The 23,192-nt window shown below is 38.5% G+C and overlaps 1 protein-coding gene and 1 pseudogene across 3 annotated transcripts in view; both read right to left on the bottom strand.

Moving 5' to 3' along the window:
• Positions 1–23,192, bottom strand: part of SHOC1 (shortage in chiasmata 1) — an 82,087-nt gene that overhangs the window by 40,081 nt on the left and 18,814 nt on the right. The window contains exons 8-12 of one of the 2 annotated variants that reach the window (XM_082469267.1): positions 15,439–15,533; positions 14,090–14,332; positions 8,179–8,592; positions 5,097–5,216; positions 3,942–4,118 (exon numbers count right to left, since the gene is read on the bottom strand). In XM_082469267.1, coding sequence (XP_082325393.1) covers positions 3,942–4,118; positions 5,097–5,216; positions 8,179–8,592; positions 14,090–14,332; positions 15,439–15,533 — 1,049 coding nt within the window. Of the gene's footprint in view, positions 1–3,941; positions 4,119–5,096; positions 5,226–8,178; positions 8,593–14,089; positions 14,333–15,438; positions 15,534–23,192 lie in introns of both variants that reach the window. The other variant, XM_082469268.1, reaches the window with a different exon arrangement.
• LOC309664160 (heterogeneous nuclear ribonucleoprotein K pseudogene) lies at positions 18,194–19,952 on the bottom strand (annotated as a pseudogene). The gene has a single exon. The product of its transcript is annotated as a heterogeneous nuclear ribonucleoprotein K pseudogene (transcript).

Genomic DNA, 23,192 nt, shown 5'->3' with positions numbered 1-23,192 from the left:
ATACCTTGAAATGGAGGTAGACACCTGGGAATATTTGTCCAAAGATATGACTCAAACAAAAGAGGTACTTATAGGGACAAGACAATTATCTAATTAATACGTTCCATGTAGTTCCAGAGCTTATTGAAGATGATAGATCGGATTTTACTGCATGCAAAAGTGGGGCCAAGAAGACCGGATTCCAGGCCTAATTTAACCAGAGAAGCTCTACTTCTCTCTGTTTTATATAGTGGGATGCCATGTAATATTTATTGAACAAAGAGTTCTGCTAAAAAGTATATGTATAGCTGATTCACTTTGTTATAAAGCAGAAACTAACACACCATTGTAAAGCAATTATACTCCAATAAAGATGTTAAAAAAAAAGTATGAAAACTATTGATTTAAGCAATGAAGATCAAAGCAAATAATCAGTGGTCACTGGGAATCAAGGAGCAACAGAAAAACCAGTTATGGGTAGTATCTCCCTGGAAGGACTTGTGTAAACAAGTCAATCATGACCAGGAAGGGAAAAGAAGAGAGCAGAGAAACCAAATTTGGTATCATTTTGTTCTGTCTTTAGGAAAACATTTCTTACAGTGCAGATCCGCAGCCGATGAATTCTTTCAGCTTTTGTATGTCTGAAAACATCTCTATTTCCCCTTTGTTTTTGTAATGTATGTTTTTGCCTAGTACAGAAAACTAGGTTGGTGGTTTTTTCTTTCAGGTATTTTAAAGATGTTATTCCACTGTCTTTTCACTTGCACTATTTCTGACAAGAAATTTGATGTCAACCTTGTCATTGTTTCTCTTTTGCAGCATATATTTTTTTCCTTCTGGCTGCTCCTACAATTTTCTCTTTATCACTGGTTTTGAGCAACTTGATTATAATATGCCTTGGTGTAGCTTTATTATGCTTCTTGTGCTTAGGGTTCATTGTTTCTTGGATCTGTGGGTTTGTAGTTTTCACTGAGTTTGGCAAGATTTCAGTCATTATTTTTTTATCTGTTTACCCCCTTTTGCCTCTCCTTTGAGAACTCTAATGCTAGTATATAAGGCTATTTGAAGTTGTTTCACAGCCCGCTATGCCCTTTTCTTTCCTTCTTTTTTATTCTTTTATCCACCTGGGTTTTATTTTAGGTAGTTTCTATTGCTATGCTTACAAGTTAGCTAGCTTTTTCTCCTGCAATATTTAATCTGCCATTAACTTCATCCAGTGTATTTTTCATCTCATGCATTGTAGTTTATTCTCTAAAACTATGATTTGCATCTCTTTTATGTCTCTAGCTTATTGAATGTTACAGTTATAATAAGTTTCAGTGTCCTCTCTGATAATACTAACATCTTTGTCAGCTCTGAGTTTGTTTTGATTGATTCTTCTGCTTATGGGCTGTGGTTTCCTGTCTCTTGTTATGCTTGACAATCTTTGATCAGATGTCAGACATTGTGAATTTTACCTTGTTAGTGCTAAATATTTTTGTATTCATATAAATAGTCTTAAGCTTTGTTCTGGGATGCAGTTAAGTTCCTTGGAAATAGTTTGATAACCTTGAGTCTTGCTTTTATGATTTTTTTAGGCAGGTCCAGAGCAGTGCTAGATCTAGGGATAATTATTCCCCACCACTGAGACAAGACTTCTCTAAGTATGATGATCAATACTCCATGAATTATGAGTTTTTCTAGTCTGGCTGGTGGGAACAGACATTATTTCCTGCCCTGTGTGAATTCAGAGTACTATTCCCTCTAATCCTTTCAGATGGTTTGTTTCCCAACCTCTGGTAGTTTAGTTCCTCACATATACATTTATTTTTTTTGAGATGGCTGTTCTTTTTTTCTTTTTTCCATATTCTTTTCCATTATGGTTTATCACAGGATATTGAATATAGTTTCCTGTGCTATACATTAGGACCTTGTTGTTTATCCATTCTCTATATTATAGTTTGCATCTGCTAATCCCAAATTCCTAATCCATCCTTCCCCCACCCCACCCCCTTGGCAGCCACAAGTCTGTTCTTTATGTCTGTGAGTCTGTTTCTGTTTCATAGATAAGTTCATTTGTGTTATATTTTAGATTCCACATATAAGTGATATCATATGGTGTTTGTCTTTCTCTGTCTGACTTACTTTAATTAGTATGATAATCTCTAGGTCCATCCATGCTGCTGCAGATGGCATTATTTCATTCTTTTTTATGGCTGAGTAGTATTCGATTGTATATATGTACCACATCTTCTTTTTTTTTTATAAATTTATTTATTTATTTTTGGCTGTGTTGGGTCTTTGTTTCTGTGCGAGGACTTTCTCTAGTTGTGGCGAGCGGGGGCCACTCTTCATCGCGGTGCGCGGGCCTTTCACTGTCGAGGCCTCTCTTGTTGCGGAGCACAGGCTCCAGACGCACAGGCTCAGTAGTTGTGGCTCACGGGCCTAGTTACTCCGCGGCATGTGGGATCCTCCCCGATGAGGGCTCGAACCCGTGTCCCCTGCATTGGCAGGCAGACTCTCAACCACTGCGCCACCAGGGAAGCCCTGCACCACATCTTCTTTATCTATTCATCTGTCAGTGGGCATTTAGGTTGTTTCTATGTTTTGGCTATTGTCCTCACATATACTCTTTGATCAGTACTCTGCTGAATACTTCAGGGAGACTTTCTGCAAATTTCTAGGACTCTCCTTGTGAAGCTCTCTGCTCTCTAACCTTCTATCCTTTTTTTAAAAAATTTATTTATTTTAATTTATTTATTTTTGGCTGCATTGGGTCTTCGTTGCTGTGCATGGGCTTTCTCTAGTTGCGGCGAGCGGGGGCCACTCTTCACTGCGGTGTGCAGGCTTCTCATCACAGCGGCTTCCCTTGTTGCAGAGCACGGGCTCTAGGTGCACAGGCTTCATTAGTTGTAGCATATGGGCTCAGTAGTTGTGGCTCGTGGGCACAGTAGTTGTGGCTTGCAGGCTCTAGAGCTCAGGCTCAGTAGTTGTGGCACACGGGCTTAGTTGCTCTGCGGCATGTGGGATCTTCCCAGACCAGGGCTCAAACCCATGTCCCCTGCATTGGCAGGCGGATTCTTAACCACTGTGACACCAGGGAAGCCCCTAACCTTCTATCCTTTGAACTTTAGCTGCCTTGGTCTCCCTGGACTCTTAGCTCTGCTTCTTCAACTCAGATTGTCCACTGAGCTCTGCCTCTGGTACCTCTCCCTGTGCCAAGGCCTGGCATTTCTTTCAAGGCAGTAAGCTAGGGCAATGGTAGGGCTCACCTCACTTGTTTCCCATCTCTCAGGAATCATTGTGCTTCGTTGCCTGATGTCTAGGATCTTAAAAACTGGTTTCATCTATTTTGTCTTTGTCTTTTTGTTTGTTTGTTGTTGTTATTTCTGGAAGGAGGGTAAATTCAATCCCTGTTACTCCATTTTGGCCAGAAGCAAAAGTCCAGGATTGACTTTAATCAATTTACTTTTTGACCTCCCCCCACCTTTTTGGGAGGGACCTAAGTGGTTCAGATGCTAACAATAATAGGGTTAATTTGGTTTCTGCAATAGGAATCTGTCAAGTAATATATATGTCAACTAGGAGCTTTACTGAGAAGTAATGCCAGATGATACAGGTTTCCCCCACTATCTGAAAATGGAGAGTTCCTATGAAACCTTCTGTAAGCTGAAATGGAGTAAAGAAGCAAATACCTTTTTTCATAAAAACGAAAATCCTCTTTGATTTCTTTCAGTTAGTGAAAACAGATATTAATGTAGGTCTTCATAAAATCAAAGTGACATAAAGCAAACATGAAAAGCAGGCGACACTTGTATTTCTTACCTTTTTATCCTTGCTTAGCTGATATTCCAGCATTGGTTTGTGGGTGCCATATGCTGAATTACAGTTATGCCTCCATCTATGACTAATTTCTGCATTCATTTTCTAATAATCCATAAATTTATATCCTTTAAAATAATGTGACTTTTATTTGTACTCACCTTGGTGAATGGCATCACTTATTACTTTTTCTTGTTCTTTTAAGAGGAACCTTGTTTGGTCAAAAATGACAGTGTCAAATTTCCAGGTAGCAACAGGAAGAGTACAGAGGCATACAAGTTTTTTTAAGATAGGAGAAGCTGCTGCTTCTAGGAGACAGTATGCTTGGCACTGGCTATCTGCAAAAATAAAAGCATTAAAGGCAGTGTTTTTATAAGAATGGTATGTTCTTTTTGACAAATCAATCATACATGTTACTTCATGGAAACCTGAACTCAATCCAAATTCTTTTCTGAGTTAAAAATCATGAGATTCTATACAGGCTTATTTTAGGATATTTATTCTAAATAAACTAGTAAAAACAAAACAAAAAAACCCTCTGTAGAATTAATATAATTTTATGGCTATCTTGTTTATTAGAAAGGATTTATTCAGTGGCTAATTTGGCAGGGCAACTATAAGGAAGAGAATCACATAACTTTTTTCTTTTCCCTCCACTATTAGCTTACAACCTTAAGATGAACACATTTATAACAATGACAAATTGTTTTTAGTTTTCACTAGAATATCAATATTTAAAGATCTGCATTGTCATCTAAAGGTCATAAATGAAATTTAGCCAAAAGAATGAAATGATATTCAAGAACTAGTGTCATATTTCCTTATCGATTTTAATAGTGAGCATGATGTTCTTAAGCAGGCTGTTCTTTAGGGGTCAATGTAAAGAATATTTTTCTTTACAGCAGAACAAATAATTTTAATTGGTATAGGAATCAATAATAACTTATCTACACCACCTTGATGGTGGGTAAGAGAACAGAGAGAGCAACCATCAACAGTTCATTTTTCCAGACTGGGAAGAAAAGTCTGAGTGAGGAGTTGCAGTTTGCTGTTCTCTGATGCATGTAGGGAAGCAGCAGTTTAAATGAAGGAAGAAATAACACTTAGTGGACTGGAATAGGGCGATGGGGAGGGAGGGGCAGAGGCAGTGAATAAGGCACTCCAGGTTTGGAAATAACCTGAAAGTAGGACTGGAATGAAGAAATATCTGAAACAAGTGAAGAAAATTATATGGAAAATAAGGTGTGTCCTAGATACCCAGGAAAGGGCTTTCAAATTTACTTAATTTGAATGCATTTAAAAAGCATAATGCATACCTGATGCTTGAATTTCAATGACATTATCTGCTCTCCTTTCCTGATTTGCTTTCTCTAGTGTTTTATTAGTACAAACAATAGGATTTTCTTCTTGAAGACTTAAAGAACGTTCTTCTTTGTCTTGAAGTTCTAATAAAAATATTAATTTGCATTGTTCAGGGAAACTTAATGTTGATTAAAATGCTCTCTTGTAATATGATCATAATTGTTAAAATTCTCTGAAATGCATCAGTATTAAATTGATCAACTATTCAGGTCAATGGACTTATTGTGCTGGATAGGAAGCTGAATGGTAATAAAGGAAGGAACTTTGGCATCAGATCAGTGTTTCAATCCCAGTTCTGACACTAGCCTCAGTTTCCTCATATGTAAAATATTGATTAATATACCTACTTCGAATATTGTTATAAGGTGTTATAAACACCAAGGATGATTCCTGACACCTAAAAGCCACATACTGTTCTACTTCATTTCTCTGTGACTGTCCACAGACCCTTCCTCTGTTACTAATTCTCTCCTATGCCCCAAACCCTACCTGTCTCCATCCTTTCTTAGTAAGGTCATTTCTTACTACTTACCCTTTAGCTCTCAGGCATTTTCTACAGGAAGCCTTATGTAACTGCCCACTCTACTTCCAGGCCAGCAAAGTGCCTCTCCTTTTTGTTTCCTCAGCACTCGGCATAGTCTCCTGTCACTGACAATGTTGTATGGAAATTATCTGCATGTCTGGTCCACTCTATTACACTGTAAGCTTCTCAAGGTCAGCAACGTTATCATGTTTATCTCTGATATGTGATTTAGTGCCTGGTACACAATGTTCAATAACTGTAGTTTTCTTCCTTCGTTTGTAAGTATTGTAGAGGATTAAAAAATATATATATATATGTAATTTATTTATGATTAGAGTTATATTAACTAGATTGCAATGTTGTCCATTAATAATATGATTACAAGATAATTTTAGAAAAACATTGCCATCTTGAAACGTTTGAATATATGAGCTTTAAATACACAGTGAAAAGAAAACAGAGTGAAATATCCTAAACTAGCTTTTTATTATTTTCAAGTATATTTTTTATTAACTATAAATAATTTAAATAGCTATGATTAAATACTACAAATTATTGGAGTTTTTGAGGGGGCCTAATAAGTTGTAGCATTCTTTCTCACCCCTGTATCAACTGTAAAATAAGACAAGAAGTAAAATATATATCAAAATATTACCTCTGTTACTAATAAAAACTAAGTTGGAGAAAGGAGCTTAGTTTGAGAGTCAAAAGAGCTTGTTAATTAAACAACAGAATTAGAGTTACCTACCCTGCCCCAGACTATACTGGACTGGGCCAGGATTCTGCACTGTTGGGGAACTGCTTGGGAAAGATTCATGACATAGAGAAGCAGAGGAGAATGCCTGTTACTTGTGAGGCAGCTCATTCCTGCAAGCTTATGCCCGATTTATTCTTTTTCAAATTTACAATACAGATAATTAATTCCAGTTCCTCTGGGGAGAACACATTAAAGGGCAAAGAGGCCAGGAACATAATACTAATAGAGGAAACATCAGGAGTACAGAGCATTCCCACCTAACATCAGTATTCCTTTAATTGTTTAATTAATGGCTAACTTTTAAAATAAGAAAATATTCTTTTTATCTTTTTCTCCTTTCTTGTTGCTTTCTCTCATTTTCTGTTGCCAATATACCTTGTTACAAGACATCATCACAAGTATGACAACCAGAAAAGGATGTCAGAGCTAATTTTGGATTGGTTTCCTTTTTTTTTTGTTTTCTGGCCTCAAATATGAATAGAATCTGAAAACATTCACAAACCTGAAAACAACAAATCTTTAAAAAATTCCTATTTATGCATCACATTCATAAGATAATTCTTTATATTTTGCTCATTCTTTCATGTAGAAATTATGCTCTGAATTATGGTACAAATTGGTTAGAAAGATCTGTTACATATAGAATTGTCACCTAGCAAGGTAAGTTATAATGTGGTCAAACAATTACATGAAAAGAAACTTTATGACAAATATATATAAACATAAAGGGTCACAAAATTCTGAGATCTTTAAATACTTTTCTGAATTTTTGTTGAATTTTTCATTGTGAAAATGCACTGATTGACAAAGTAATATAACTTTATATAGATCTATAAAAGGCTGTCATATCATGCTGCACACAAAGAACAGGCATTCTTTTCTGCTTTTCTATGTCATGACTTTTTCCCAAGCAACTCCCCAACCATGGGGAATCCTGGCCCAGTCCAGCATAGTCTGGGTCTGGGTAGGTACTCTGCCCAATTCTGGTGTTTAGTTAGCAAGCTCATTGGACTCTCAAACTAATTTTTGGTATATATTTTACTTCTTGTCTTATTTTACAGTTTATTCAGGGGCAAGACCTTGTGTACATTAACAGTATCAATACATAGGACAGTAAGACCTAAGTATACTCTAACTCTCACAAATAAATATTTTTGTACTTATTTCATTTGGGTAATCTGTGTCAAACACATTCTAGAATGCTAGAATTCTAGAATTTTTTTTTTACCAGAAGTGAAATGATATGACGCATTATACTACTTTGATATGTTTATAAGTGATGAATGTAAAACAGTTACAACTCAAACAGAAACTCTTTGATAAAGTTAAAAAGAGTAATAGGCAATCAAACAGGCAAAAGGTTCTTAAGTACACATTAAAATACAAGTTAAAATATGGAGGTAGAACTGTGAGCTAAAAGAGAAAAAAGAATGGCAGAATGATCAGCAAAAGTTAGAAATGTTATGAATCTGTATGACCAAGTTGTAGAAAGTGAGTTTTTACAAATAGTAAACTTAAAAGTTTTTTCTTAAAAGTTCAAATGCACTTTTAAATTTTTTGGAAAATACATATCTACATCTGTATATCCCATATCTATCTCCGTATATAATGTGTCATGAATCAATGACATTTTCTTTGACTTTGAAGAATAATGTGTTTTATCTGAAGAGCTTTATTTCTTTACCTTCTATAATAAATTATACATTTAGTCCTTGAAGCTATCATACCTACACCAAAATATTACTAAATTACTCACCATCTTTTCCATCACTGTCTGTGACTTCAGTCTTTGAGGTGCAAGTCTTATACTTATTTCGCAGCATAATAAAGTCATTCAAAAGGTCCAAATTATTCTCCTGTTTTTTACCACGTTTAAAAGATGCTTCTTCAATTTTGGAAGAGGAAGATGATTCAGTAGATGGTACTGTGCTGTCAAGTTCCAAGTAATCTTTATTTTCTTTAGTTCGGATTATTCTATAACCTAGTTCTAGGTCATTCTTTGGTTTTTCTTCTTTTCGTGGTCTTTCAACAGCGACATATTCATCAGAAAAACACGAGTCTGTTACTTCTTTTGCCAGAGGTGGAGTCTTTGGTGAAGGTGATAAATGATCATTTGTAGATATCTCAATAAGTTTAATAGGTGAGGAACAACTTTTATGTTCTAGCCATGCTGAAAACAGAAAATGAAAATATCCAATGACTTTCATGCCTAAATGAATGTTCTACTAGGGTATTAAGATAACCTTTAGTTCTGGGTTCTGATTAATATAATTTGATCCTTACGAGTACTTTGTTTACTGCTTTTAAAATCAATTTTTGGTCTGAATAAAATAATTTTTTAAAGGATAAAAATTCAGCACCTCTTTTTCCTACTACTGGAGCTAAGGTTACTGAGCAAAGAAAGAATTCCAGACTATTGTCAATAGTTTAACAACAAGTCATAGCCTTGGAGCTATCATACCTACAGTTATTCTAAGGGTCAAAAACTTACATACAAAGCAAGCCACAGACCAGAAGAAAATACTTGTAATACATATACTTTAAAAAAGACTGTATCCAAAATATATAAAGAACTGTTATAACTTAATATTTTAAAAGAAAGTCAATTAAAAATTTGACAAAATATTTGATCAATACTTCATATAAGATATGCACGTGCTGCAATATGGATGAATCTTGAAAACATGCTAAATGAAAGCAGTCACGAAAGACCACATATTGTATGATTCCATTTCTATGGCACATACAGAAGAGACAAATCTATAAAGACAGAGAATGGGAGTGACTGCTAATGGGTACAAGATTCCTTTTGGGGGAGGATTAAAATCTCCTAAAATTGATTGTGGTGATGATTATACCTCTCTGTGAATATACTAACTTTGAATGGTAATTCAATGGTTTTTAGTGTATTCACAGAGAGGTATATACTTTTAATGGGTGAATTATACAGTATGTGAATTACATGTCCATAAAGCTATTAAATATTTTTTAAAAGAAGGTATAAATAGAGCCAATGAGCTTGTAAAAAGATGGTCATCGTCATTAATTATCAGGAAAATACAAATTAAAACCACAATGAGATACCACAACATACCCATCAGAAGGGCTAAAATTTAAGATTTTCAATGCCAAGAGTTGGCAAGGATATAGAGTAACTGAAACCCTCACACATTGCTGGTGTAAATGTAAAACAGAGCAACCACTTCGGAAAAAAGTAGTTTCTTAAAGAGTTAAACAAACACCTACCATAAAACCTAACAGTTATACTCTTAGATATTCACTGAAGAGAAATGACAACAAATGTCCACAAAAAGACTTCTACAAGAATATTCATAGCAGTTTTACTCATTACAGTAAAAAACTAGAAAAAAATCCAGGAGAGTTGATAAACAAACCTTGGTACATCCATATAATGAAAAATTCCTCAGTAATAAAAAAGAAATGAACTAGAGATACACACAACATCATGAGTGAATCTCAAAAATGTTATTCTGAGTAGAAGTCAGACACGAAAGAGTTCATACTGTATGATTCCATAAATGAAATTCCAGAACAAGGGAAACTAATATATAGTGACAGAAAGTAGACCAGTGGTTACTTGAAGTCAGGGGTGAAGGTTGGTAGGGGAGAAGGGTGGGATAGAAGGAGAATCACTATAGAATGCAATGGAGCACAAGGGAACTTCCTGGTGATAGAAATATTTTATATCTTAATGGTGGTGATAGTTTCATGGTATAAAAATACATGTGTCAAAATTCATTAAACTGTACAGTTAGAACAAGTGCATTTTATTATATGTAAATTATACCTCAAAGTTTATTTGAAAAAAACATAAGTGCCTTATAGGCCAGCTAAATAATGTAAATGAGTGAAGTATAGGGCCAGTGCTTAAATCATAATCTTTGGGAAGATAGATTTTGGTTTTTTCCTCCAAAATGTGGTCTATAAATTTTTTTGCTTTTGCTTTTATTACAGATACTGGTATCGGAAACATTTTACTTTTCTCTTAACTATTATAAATATAAGACAAAAGTGCAAGAGTAATGCTAAATACCAACCAACACCTGGCCTCAATTTGTGAGTGCTGGGAACTACGGTGAACTGGAGGGTGCATGGTCTGTCTCAATGGTGAGCTACTACCAGCCCTAACCAGTTGTTGCCATGTGAGAATCTGAGTCTGATTTTTGGAATTTTAAAGACAATTCCAAAATACAGATCACTTTCGTACAACCCTCCAAATTTTAAATGCTGGTAACTAATTAAAATACCATATGGGTCAACAGTACATGGGCTGAACAGGATCTGAGTGCTACCAATTGGCAACCTCTGAGATATTTTCTAGAGATATTCTGGAGTGTTTAGTAGGTAAATAGGAACTGTTTACAATTTCACTTTTCTGATTATTTTCCTCTACTACTCTCTTTTAACCACCCCTATCCTGACAACGTGGCCATGGGCTCCTGATAAAGTTATTGCTTTTTAAATTTCAGAATGAAACTTCGGGATTCATAATTCTACTAGATAACAGGATGAGTTATATGTTTCATTGTAACCTCAATATAGTTACATATCATAATAAAGATTATAGATAGTTTTATAGATTTAATACATAATTATGGATATTGGAAGACCCCATAAAATCATCTTCTCTCTTTTCTTTGTCTCACAATCTGACCTCATCTCTTTTAAAATTCTTCTTCTACCATGGGTAACCATCTGGGTCTTAGGATAGACTGGTGTGCATTTGCTTGACCTAGTCTGTTTATCTACCCTCTTTTCTACCACATCCAAAGCCCTCTGTCTTCTGTCTTTGAAACATCCCTTGATAACAATTCTCACCCCAATTCCTATCTCCTTAGAGCAGTCTTCCAACGTACACAATAATGTCTAAAATTCACTTTTTAAAAAAAATTATTTATTTATTTATTTATTTATTTTTGGCTGTGTTGGGTCTTTGTTGCTGTGCGCAAGCTTTCTCTAGTTGCGGCGAGTGGGGGCTACTCTTTGTTGTGGTGCGCGAGCTTCTCATTGCGGTGGCTTCTCTCGTGAAGCACGGGCTCTAGGCACGTGGTTGTGGCATGCAGACTCAGTAGTTGTGGTGCATGGGCTTAGATGCTCTGCGGCATGTGGGATCTTCCCAGACCAGGGCTCGAACCCATGTCCCCTGCATTGGCAGGGGGATTCTTAACCACTGCACCACCAGGAAAGTCCCTAAAATTCACTTTTAAATATATTTATTTACTCTGTAATAAACAAAAAGTAAACTTCCCCAGCTCCTTTAAAAGCTAAATTTATTAACTATTGCACAAACTGATTTTAAAACAATACGTATTTAAAACAATACATATTTCAGAAAGGTATAATTGAGTCTAAGTATGTTCCATTTACTATAATGGCATACATAGCAACCCAAATAACTCAAAAGAGGAGGGGGAGTGGCCAAGATGGTGGAGCAGGAACACCCTGAGCTCACCTCCTCCCATGGGCACACCAAAATTAGTACAACTATTTGCAGGGCAACTACTGATGAGAAAGACCTGAAGACTAGAAGAAAAAGATCTTCTACAACTGAAGATATAAAGAAGAAACCACAATGAGACAGAGAGGAGGGGTGGAGACAGAGTATAGTAGACACCCATACCCCCCCACCGGGTGGGTGACCCACAAATGGGAGGATAATTACAGAGGTTAATTGCAGAGGTTCTCTCCAAAGAGTAAGGGGTCCGAGCCCCACATAGGCTTCCACGGCTGGGGTCATGCACCAGGAGGACGAGCCCCCAGAACATTTGACTTTGAAGACCACAGGGCTTACTTTTGGGAGAGCAGGAGAGCCGTAGGAAACAGTCTCCACTCTCAAAGGAGGCACACAAAATCTCACTCACCCTGAGACCCAGGGCAGAAGCAGTACTTTGAAAGGAGCCTGGATCAGACCCACCAGCTGATCTTGGAGAGATTCCAAAAAGGCCGGCGGCAATTGGAGCTCACTCCGGGGACATAGAAATTGGCAGTAGCCATTTTTTGGGAGCTCATTCTGCCATGAAGATTCTGGTGATGGCAAGTGCCATTTTGGAATCCTCCCTCTAGCTTATTAGCACTGGGACTGGCCCCACCCATCAGCCTGTGGACTAGTACTGGGATGCCTCAGGTCAACCAGCTAGCTTCTTGCCCCACTCCCCAGCCCCACCCACCAGCAGGCACCCCTGAACCCCTAGCCACCCTGGGACCTGGTCCTGCCCACCAGAAGGCTCAGGACCCATTCCTGCCCACCAGTGGCTGGACAACAGCCCCAGAATCTCCTAGGCCTCAGCCCTGCCCACCAGCAGGCCAATACCAGCTATGACACCCCAGGACCCTGCAGCCAGAGACCCCAGCACCTGTCTCCACCCACCAGTGGGTGGGCACTAGCCCTGCATCCCCTGAGCCCCACTGCCACCCCCCAGTAGGCTAATGTCAGCTCTGGGACACCTTGGCCCCTCAGCCAGGCACCTCAGGGTCTGACCCCACCCACCAGCTGGGTGACACCAGCTTCAGGACACCCCAGGCCCCACAGCTAGCCAGGTCAAAAGCCAACCCCGCCTACCAGCAGGCTGACAGTAGATCTGTGACCCGCAGGTCTATAACCAGCCATCCTGGGACCTGGCTTTGCCCATGAGTGGGCCAACAGTAACCCCAGGGGCCCCCAGAGCTCCAGCCACCTTGTGACTCAGCCCCGCCCACTAGTGGCCCGCAGCCTCCACACAAGGGCAGGGCTTGGCAACCAACTGAACAAGGGGCCAGCCACGCCTATCAGACCACTCACATTAGTCAGTCTGCCTCAACAGAAGTGCGTAGACAGCCCATATAAGAGGCACCCCTAGTGCATATAGCTCTGGTGGCCAGTGGGGAGTGTGCTACTGGGACGCATACGACATTTCCTACAAAAGACCACTTCTACAAGACTGGGAAACATACCCAACCTACCACACACATAGAAATAAAAACTGTGAATCAGGCAAAATGAGGGGACAGAGGACTATGCTCCAAATGAAGGAACAAGATAAAACCCCAGAAGAAGAACTAAGTGAAGTGAAGATAAGCAATCTACCCAATGAAGAGTTCAAGGTAATAATCATAAATATGCTCAAAGAACTTGGGAGAACATAAAGTTCCTAGAAGAAGAAAAAAAATTAACTCAAAAGACATTTTTGACTTCTTAAATTATACAAGTAAAAAACCCTTAATGAGTAAACTTTTTGGTAACAAAGGAAGATTTTCTATTGTTGAAGAGAGATTACTAGATATTATTGAACACTTAAAGCTCAGCTGTCAGGTTGAAAAATAACAGTGCTGGTTTGTATCTAGGCTGATGTAAACAGAAAATGGGCTAGAAATTAATCATTTATAAAAGAAAACAAAGACACTAATTGAAAATGGCTAGACATTTAAAGCTGAGACTATAGAATTTTAGGACAGAAAGAGATTTAATGATTAGCTAGTCAAACTTCCTCATTTTTTCAAGGAAGAAAATGAGGCTTAGTGAAGGTCAAAGTTTTAAATTCTGGTGGAGCCAGAGCTATATTGAATGTTGGAATTTAGTTTTATTCTCCCAATAACCTAGTGGAAAGCCAGTATCTAACATCTCATTCTGAAAATGTTTACACAAGTGATATTTACTATTACATACTTACATTCTAATTGAAGCACATTGGTAGGCAAAAATGTCTCCAGTTTACTATCATCAGAAGATAGATTATTATGATGCAGATATGTACTTAGATGTTCCAAAGTTTCTGTCATTATCAGATTTAGTCTTGCTTGTTTCCACCACTCTGCGTTTTCAGGATTAACCACAAGGCTTTCTTCTTCAATAGAAAATATCTTTTTAAAATCTGCAACTGAATATAGACTGTTGGGCTCTTCAGTTCTTGGCACTTAAAAAACCACAACAAACCAAAGAACAAATAGTGAGAAACAGTCCACAGGGCAAAAAAGATTAAAAAACGCAATAAACAGAACCACACTGGAAATTTCTTACAAAATAGATTTTTACAAATTAGAAAAAAAGTAAAATAAAGTTATGTCTAGTATTTCATCTTCAAGATGCTAATATTTGTAAAAGTCCAAAATATTATAGCAATAGAAGTCACATAAAGGTTTATTTCAACTTACGGAAATATCATGAAGTTAAAATTATTCTACTATTTAGTAGGAGATGGAACTATTATTTTGTTTGACCATTTTAGTAATTACTAAATTAATACATTCGACAATATATTTTTTTTAATAAATTTATTTATTCTATTTTATTTATTTTTTGCTGCGTTGGGTCTTCATTGCTAAGCACGGTCTTTCTCTAGTTGTGGCGAGTGGGGCTACTCTTCGTTGCGGTGTGCAGGCTTCTCATTGAGGTGGCTTCTCCTTGCGGAGCACAGGCTCTAGGCATACAAGCTTCAGTAGTTGAGGCACGCAGCCTCAGTGGTTGTGGCTCTCGGGCTGTAGAGCGCAGGCTCAGTAGTTGTGGCGCACGGGCTTAGTTGCTCCGTGGCATGTGGGATCTTCCCAGACCAGGGCTCGAACCCGTGTCCCCTGCATTGGCAGGCAGATTCTTAACCACTGCGCCACCAGGGAAGCCCTTGACAATATTTTGAAGAGTTAACGTAAGATTTATTAAATCAGAAATTCCAATTCATTATAATGAGCCTAAACAAGATGATATATTTTATCAGATTTTTATGATGACTATCATTTTAAATACTGTGACACAGAACTTTCCGCTTCATTACTTTTTAGCCTAAGTAGGGACACAGAATATTGTATGGAGGAACTGAAGTAGCACAACTACTTAATATTATTAACTGCATTACAAGCCTCAACCCAAAATTAGAATTATAAATTTTGAAATCCTAATTTTGGAATGGTGCTTTTTATAATGACAGTGTTTTCAATAATAATAATAATAATACTGACAATACATTTCTACTGATTGTACCTTTTATCTATACTTTCTATTTAGCATTCAAAATCAATTAATCTTTACCTCTAAACAAAAATGGATTCAAAGAGCTTCTGCAGCTTTCTGATTGCCACACCATACAGTATTTGTTAGCTGATTCTCCAGCAATAAGCAAAGTACTGAAAAAGAAGAGTTAAAGTTTAATTTATTAATTATATTATCTTTTTGCATAATAAAATTTCAAGAAAAGTATTTTTCTAAGTATTTTCTACACTCAAAAGCATGTCAAAAATGAACTCTATTTTAGGGCTTCCCTAGTGGCACAGTGGTTAAGAATCCGCCTACCAATGCAGGGGACACGGGTTCCAGCCCTGGTCCGGGAAGATCCCACATGCCGCGGAGCAACTAAGCCCATGTGCCACAACTACTGAGCCCGCGTGCCACAACTACTGAAGCCTGCGCGCCTAGAGGCTGTGCTCCGCAACAAGAGAACCACCGCAATGAGAAGCCCGCGCACCGCAACGAAGAGTAGCCCCCGCTCATCGCAACTAGAGAAAGCCCACGTGCGGCAACAAAGACCCAATGCAGCCAAAAATAAAATAAATACGTTTATTTTAAAAAAATGAACTCTATTTTATAAATGTGTAAACTGAAGTAGAGAGTTCCATAGACCAAATTTCAAGTGCTTACTTCCTCCTACCCTAGGAAGGTTTGTCAGTTTGTCAGCTCCCTAACTGCTCCTGCTTTCCTATAACTTACTTCTACTTCCTTCCATTTCCTTCAGTGGAACCTGGAGCCAGAGGGGGCTGACTTGGGAGGGTTTTAGCATTTCCTTCCATAAACCCTGCTAGCACCAACACTATAAGCCACCCAAAATAAAAATGCGTTTTACATAAAATTACCTTGCTTACCGTACAAAATGGTAGCTTCAACACAAATTTTTATAAAACTGCTGTCCCCACCAAGTCCATTCTAAACAGAACTTCTGGAGCTACTACTGGCTGAGGATCAGAACTATGAAAAAGTTCTGTCTGCTCTACCTTCTCAGGAAGTGACAGGCCCTAAAGTTTAGTTCAAGTCCTTCAGTCTTGTGTGTGAGTGAGCGATGTGTGTCTGTTTGTGTGTTTTGGGTGCTGAGGAGAGAAGGAAGTATGTATGACAAGCAGTGTAAATCAGTAAGTACAGCTTATTAGTAGGTATGAAGTTATTAGCCTTGGTAGGGAAGAGACCATTAATTCACAAACCCTTTAATCTATGCCCCAAACCTCCCACTCCCTCCTAAGTGAGAATTGATTGTATTTTGTTTCTCTGTTCATATGGAGCATATATGAGCATGCTAATTGTAGGTACTGCTAGTTAAATTGACAGTTCTGAGTAGTAGCAGACAACTAGGTCTTACGTCTAAACCATCCCATTTACCCACATAATCAAAAAATCTGGCATGTGGTGGCAATATTTGAGAATCTAGACAACTCTTCAACCTTACCAAGGTCTCTTTGACAACCAGACACCTCATATTGTAGGCGATTATTTTAAAGTGAAAGGAAGAGAAAATATTTAGGCAAGCCATGTTCAGCAGAAAACAATAATACAGACAAATATTCTCATTCCTTTTTTTTTTTTTTTTTGGCTGCACTGCACAGCATGCAGCTATCTTAGCTCCCCAACCAGGGATTGAACCCGTGACCCCTGCAGTGGAAGCGTGGAGTCTTACCCACTGGACCGCCAGAGAAGTCCCTATTCTCATTCTTAATGGAGCTTTCTGAAGATATGTCTGAATTTGATATCTTCTTTGGTCATGTATAAAAATATATTCACGATTCAGTAATCAGTGCGGAAATAAAGATGCAACGCCATACAGACTTTTCTTTTTAGCACCATAGAATCTAGCATAGAGTTTTACATGTAGCAGGAACTCAGAATATTTGTTAACTGGGCCTACCTCCAGCCAAAATGTTGTGTTCTGAAATAAAAGTAATTAGGGCCATAAAAGCAAGTTAAGAGTATAATAACATTACATATTATTTTTCCTTTCTGTTTTTTTTTAAACACTTTTTCTCTTTGTTTTTAGTTTCACAGTTGAGGTGTAAATCTATTTCTTAAATAGGGATTTTTAAGTTTTTATAGTCATGAACCAATGGAAACAATTTACTTTTCGCCAGTGATGAGAAAATTCCTTTAAGTTGTTTCAAATGGCCCTGGAACCTTCGGCTAATTTATTTATTTATTTATTTATTTTTTAGGTTCACTAAATTTATTTTAAAAATCGTAAAACGTTTCTTACAAAAGAGCATTACATTCTGCACACTGCTCTGACTAGATGCCGGGGACATATGGACTATTGCTACTTTTCCTCCCTGTCCCACCCCCCAAATGTTACAGAGACCACAAAGCAAAGTGTTCACAATAATTACATGGGGGGATTTTTTTTTTTTTAATATTATTCCATTTTTCTTTTTTTTAAAAATTAATTTATTTATTTTTATTTATGGCTGTGTTGGGTCTTAGTTCCTGTGCGAGGGCTTTCTCCAGTTGTGGCAAGCGGGGGCCACTCTTCATCGCGGTGCGCAGGCCTCTCACTATCGCGGCCTCTCTTGCTGCGGAGCACAGGCTCCAGACGCGCAGGCTCAGTAATCGTGGCTCACGGGCCCAGCTGCTCCTCGGCATGTGGGATCTTCCCAGACCAGGGCTCGAACCCGTGTCCCCTGCATTGGCAGGCGAACTCCCAACCACTGCACCACCAGGGAAGCCCCGGATTTTTTTTTAAACCACCACCAATGAACAAAAATTAAAAATCACTCACTCTGCTGCTGTTTCAAAATTTCAGTGTTTCTGCACACCCTCCTCCACCCCCCACCTGTTTGTAAGGAACTGAAACATTACATCTGGTGAACAGCAAAGATTTCACTACACCTCAAATGCAGAACACCTATGAAGCAGAGGAATGTTGGCTTTTTAAATAGAAGCAGATAAAAGAAAAAGACAAAGGACTCCTTCAGTTCTTCACTAGTCTTAGAAAAACTTTCCAGAATACTGCTTCACACTGTTCTGCAGCAAATACTGTGCATTCTGTATCTGGTCCCATGTTCCTGTAATGGTAATGATCTGATCTTCAGACCCTTCTAAAGGCTCATCAATTTTGATCGAAGCTCCTGACTCATGACGGGTTTGTTTAATCCGCTGACTACCTTTGCCAATAATAGATCCAGCCAGATCTTTGGGAACAGTTACGTGTGTAGTAATAATAGGTCCACCAGGATCACCCTATGAACCACGACCCCCTGCATAGGAATAAACATATCCAGAGCCACCCTGTGGTTCATAAGCCATCTGCCACTCTGATGGGCTCCATGTATCTATTGCAGAGTCCCCGGTTTCATCAGCACTGAAACCAGCCATGCCATCATAACGGTCTCCAGGTTTTCCTCTTCTGTCATAGGCCATTAGATCTCCTCCTCTAGGTGGTGGTGGCGGAGGAAGAAGAAGATTCCAAGCTCTGCCACCACCCCGGCCCCCTCGTCCAGGAGGAGGTGGAGGAGGTCCTCGACAAGGGCTCATATCATCATAATCTCTTCTGGATGGAGGCATGGGATGCCCACCCCGACCAGGAGGCATTCTGTCAAAACCACCTCTTCCCCACATGGGAAATCCCACAGGACGTCCACAGCGGTCATCAAACATCATTGTAAAACCACCATAATCATAGGTTTCATCATAAAAATTGGGATCATAAGGCTGAGCACGTCCTTTGATGGGAGACTCTGATATAAGATCAAGGATGATCTTTATGCACTCTACAACCCTATCAGGTTTTCCTCCAATAAGAATGACTCTGTCAGTGGAATGAGGACAACATTCCTGGAAAAGTTTGATTGTTGTCTGAGTGTTCTCTCGAAGTTCTTTGATTTTAGCACCTTTGACCCCAATAATTCCTCCAGCCAGACTCTGATGGATCAACAGTCTCAATTCGCAGTCAAAGTCACTTCCTTTATAGTGTTGGTAATTTAAGCATTCCACAGCATCAGATTCGAGTGGGAGCTGGCTGGTTGCAGTGGGTGATGGCAACTGCAGGCCCTCTTCCAAGGTAGGGATGATTTTCTTCAGAATTTCTCCAATTGTTTCAATATCAGCACTGATACTCAATGTGCGCTCGGGGCCACTGCTGTCTGGGACTGAAACACTGGCATTGTAGTCTGTACAGAGAGCCTTAATATACTTGCCTCCTTTTCCAATAACTTCCCCAAGATTCTTGCTCTGAAGCAGAATGCATAATTCAACCATCTCATCAGTGTTTCTAGATCTTTTAAAAGCTTGTTTGGCTTCCATATCTTCAGCAGGGCGTTTACCAATTCGCTATTGGTTCCGGTGTTGGGAAAGGTTTCCTCTGGCTGTTCAGTTTCCATTTTCTTGTATTATAGGGACACACCAATCAGTTATTAAATATATACTTGCAGGGCAGAACTGAAGTGTTCTGGGCCGGACCAACTGACACCCTAGTGCTGCAGTAGCCAGGCAAGGCTACCGTCCCTATGCCACCGCGCTGCCTCAGCTGGTCACAGCTAGACAGAGAACGAGCATAGGCTTTTAACGAGCGTAACGCTTTGAACGAGCGTTAAAAGTCTTTTTGTTCGTTTCTTTTTACGGCTGAGTAATATTCCATTGTATATATATATGCCACATCTTCTTTATCCATTCATCTGTCAATGGACACTTAGGTTGCTTCCATGTCCTGGCTATTGTAAATAGAGCTTCAATGAACATTGTGGTACATGACTCGTTTTTTTTTTTTTTAAACATCTTTATTGGAGTATGATTGCTTTACAATGATGTGTTAGTTTCTGCTTTATAACAAAGTGAATCAGTTATACATATACATATATCCCCGTATCCCTCCCTCCCTCCCTCCCTATCCCACCCCTCTAGGTGGTCACAAAGCACCCAGCTGATCTCCCTGTGCTATGTGGCTGCTTCCCACTAGCTATCTATTTTACGTTTGGTAGTGTATGTATGTCCATGCCACTCTCTCACTTTGTCACAGCTTACCCTTCCCCTCCCCCTATCCTCAAGTCCATTCTCTAGTAGGTCTGTGTCTTTATTCCCATCTTGCCCCTAGGTTCTTCATGACTATTTTTTTTTTTTAGATTCCATATATATGTGTTAGCATATGGTATTTGTTTTTCTCTTTCTGACTTACTTCACTCTGTATGACAGACTCTAGGTCCATCCACCTCACTACAAATAACTCAATTTCGTTTCTTTTTATGGCTGAGTAATATTCCATTGTATATATGTGCCACATCTTCTTTATCCATTCATCTGTTGATGGACACTTAGGTTGCTTCCATGTCCTGGCTATTGTAAATAGACATGACTCTTTTTGAATTATGGTTTTCTCAGGGTATATGCCCAGTAGTGGGATTGCTGGGTCATATGGTCGTTCTATTTTTAGTTTTTTAAGGAACCTCCATACTGTTCTCCATAGTGGCTGTATCAATTTATATTCCCACCAACAGTGCAAGAGGGTTCCCTTTTCTCCAAACATGTACATATATACACTACCAAATGTAAAACTGATAGCTAGTGGGAAGCAGCCGCATAGCACAGGGAGATCAGCTCGGTGATTTGTGACCACTTAGAGGGATGGGATAAGGAGGGTGGGAGGGAGGAAGAAGCAAGAGGGAAGAGATGTGGGGATGTATGTATATGTATAGCTGATTCACTTTGTTATAAAGCAGAAACTAACACACCATTGTAAAGCAATTATACTTCAATAAAGATGTTAAAAAATAAAATAAAATAAAATAACATTGCTATTTAAAACACCAAAAAAAAAAGTCTTTTTGTTCTAACTTTGGTAAATCATCATATACAGATAAGACAAGTTTCATAAATTCTCATTAGATATTTGAATTATAACAATAAGTAGGTATATAACTTGTGTGATTAAAGAGTTTACTGCAGTTTAAGTAAATACTTTCAGTATCAGATTGAAATTCAAGATTATACTAATTTCAGCTAGTTTTTGTTTCTAACTGCCAATCTGCCTTAACAGATGGATTAGGGTATGTGGAGTAAATAAAAGAGTAAAAGAGCACACAAAAAAAGAAGTATAGGTCCTGCAAATAAACATCTTGCACCTTAACAAAGGGATTAAAAATATTTAAACCAATTTTAGGTAGTTTCTGTACTCATCCCATGCTATTTTTTTAGAGTTCATATCTGATATGGGCAGTTCTAGTTCATGGTAGAGTTCTGTATAGCACAAATTTACCCCCCAAAGGAAATACCTCTTTGCCAGAAGATGAAGATAATTGGGGCCCTCAATGTCAGGCTCCTCCACCTTATGCTGTGACACCTTCCTGAGACCATTAATAGAAGCCTGAGCAGCTAGTGGTGAGATGCTCCAGTTGCTTCCAGTAATCCAAGAGCATTCTCCTCTGGCAGATCAGCCAATCACAGCTAAGAACTCAAAACACAGCACACAGTGTCCACTCTGGGAATAATTTATTAGATACTTGGAGACGTTCCTGTAATTTTCCTTAAACTGTGTTATTTTAGGACATATGAAGTTCCAGGATTACAGTGGGGAAGAAGGGGGTTGTACTGGTTATGTTCTTAGTTGTGTAACTAGCATAAGAAGTAGGGGAATGAGGTGACTTTATTCCAGGATGGCAGACTAATCTAACATAAAAAACATTAAATTACAGGTATGCTGTATGGTATAAGATAGCAATCAAAGCTATCTCAGACTCAGAGGACAAAGATGCTGGGCTATTAAGCTATGCAATTTTGGCTCAAACTAGAATACAATGATCCAACCCTGCAGTATAAACTCTGAGAAGATTACAGACCATCCTGGGCTGTACTGAACATATTTGTGGCTCAGTATCTGGTTCTACATATCTGGTTTCCCCAACACCAATACCACATTGACACAGGTAAAGAAGGTCAGTGGATGTCCTCTGTTAGAGAGGAGATGTGATCTCTGGTACTCCTAGGGAAGTAAGTTGATAGCCAAATCTATTGTTCAACCACTGAACACACTGCTCTGTTATCCTTGGCTCTTCCTGGTCAGAGAGGTATGACAAATCTTTTGGAAGACCCCAAAACAACCCTATGAGGTATGTACAATTATTATCCCAATAGTACAGATAAGGAAACTGAGGCACAGGGTAATTAAGGTCACAGAGCTAGTAAATGATACAGCCAGGCAATCTGGCTCTAGTTCAGGACTCTTAACTACTTATTATGGGCTGAATTTGTCCCCCTCAAAATTCATATGTTGAAGCCCTAACTCTCTGTACCTTAGAATGACTGTATTTGGAGCTAGGGCCTTTAAAGAGGTAATTAAGTTAAAATGGGGTGATTAGGGTGGGCTCTAATCCAAATAACTGGTATCCTTTTAAGAAGAGGAGATTAGGACATAGACATGCATAGAGGAAAGACCACATGAAGACAAAGGGAGAAGACAGCTATCTACAAGCCAAGGAGAAAGGCCTCAGAAAGAATCCAATCCTGCTGATATCTTGATCTTGGACTTCTAGCGTCTAGACTGTGAAGAAATAAATTTCTGTTGTTTAAGCCAGCCAGTCTATGGTATTTGTTATGGCAGCCCTAACAAACCAATATACCGCTACACTGTATTTCATGGTAATGAGTGACAACAGAGGCAGTGTCATTGGTAAGCATCCACTGGCAATGTTCTAAGCAGATTGTTTAAATTTTAAATTTAAAATTAAAATTTTCAAGTTGTTTATATTTAATGGTAATATATTCACATTCAAAATACTAAAAGTATAAAAGAGCCTAGCTTGATCACTTACTAGCTCCTATATTGC

This window comes from Balaenoptera physalus (assembly GCF_965194825.1).
Source record: "Balaenoptera physalus genome assembly, chromosome: 7".
Taxonomy (NCBI): Eukaryota; Metazoa; Chordata; class Mammalia; order Artiodactyla; family Balaenopteridae; genus Balaenoptera; species Balaenoptera physalus.
The sequence above is the reverse complement of the archived record's forward strand: the minus strand, read 5'-3'. Positions and strand labels throughout refer to the sequence as shown.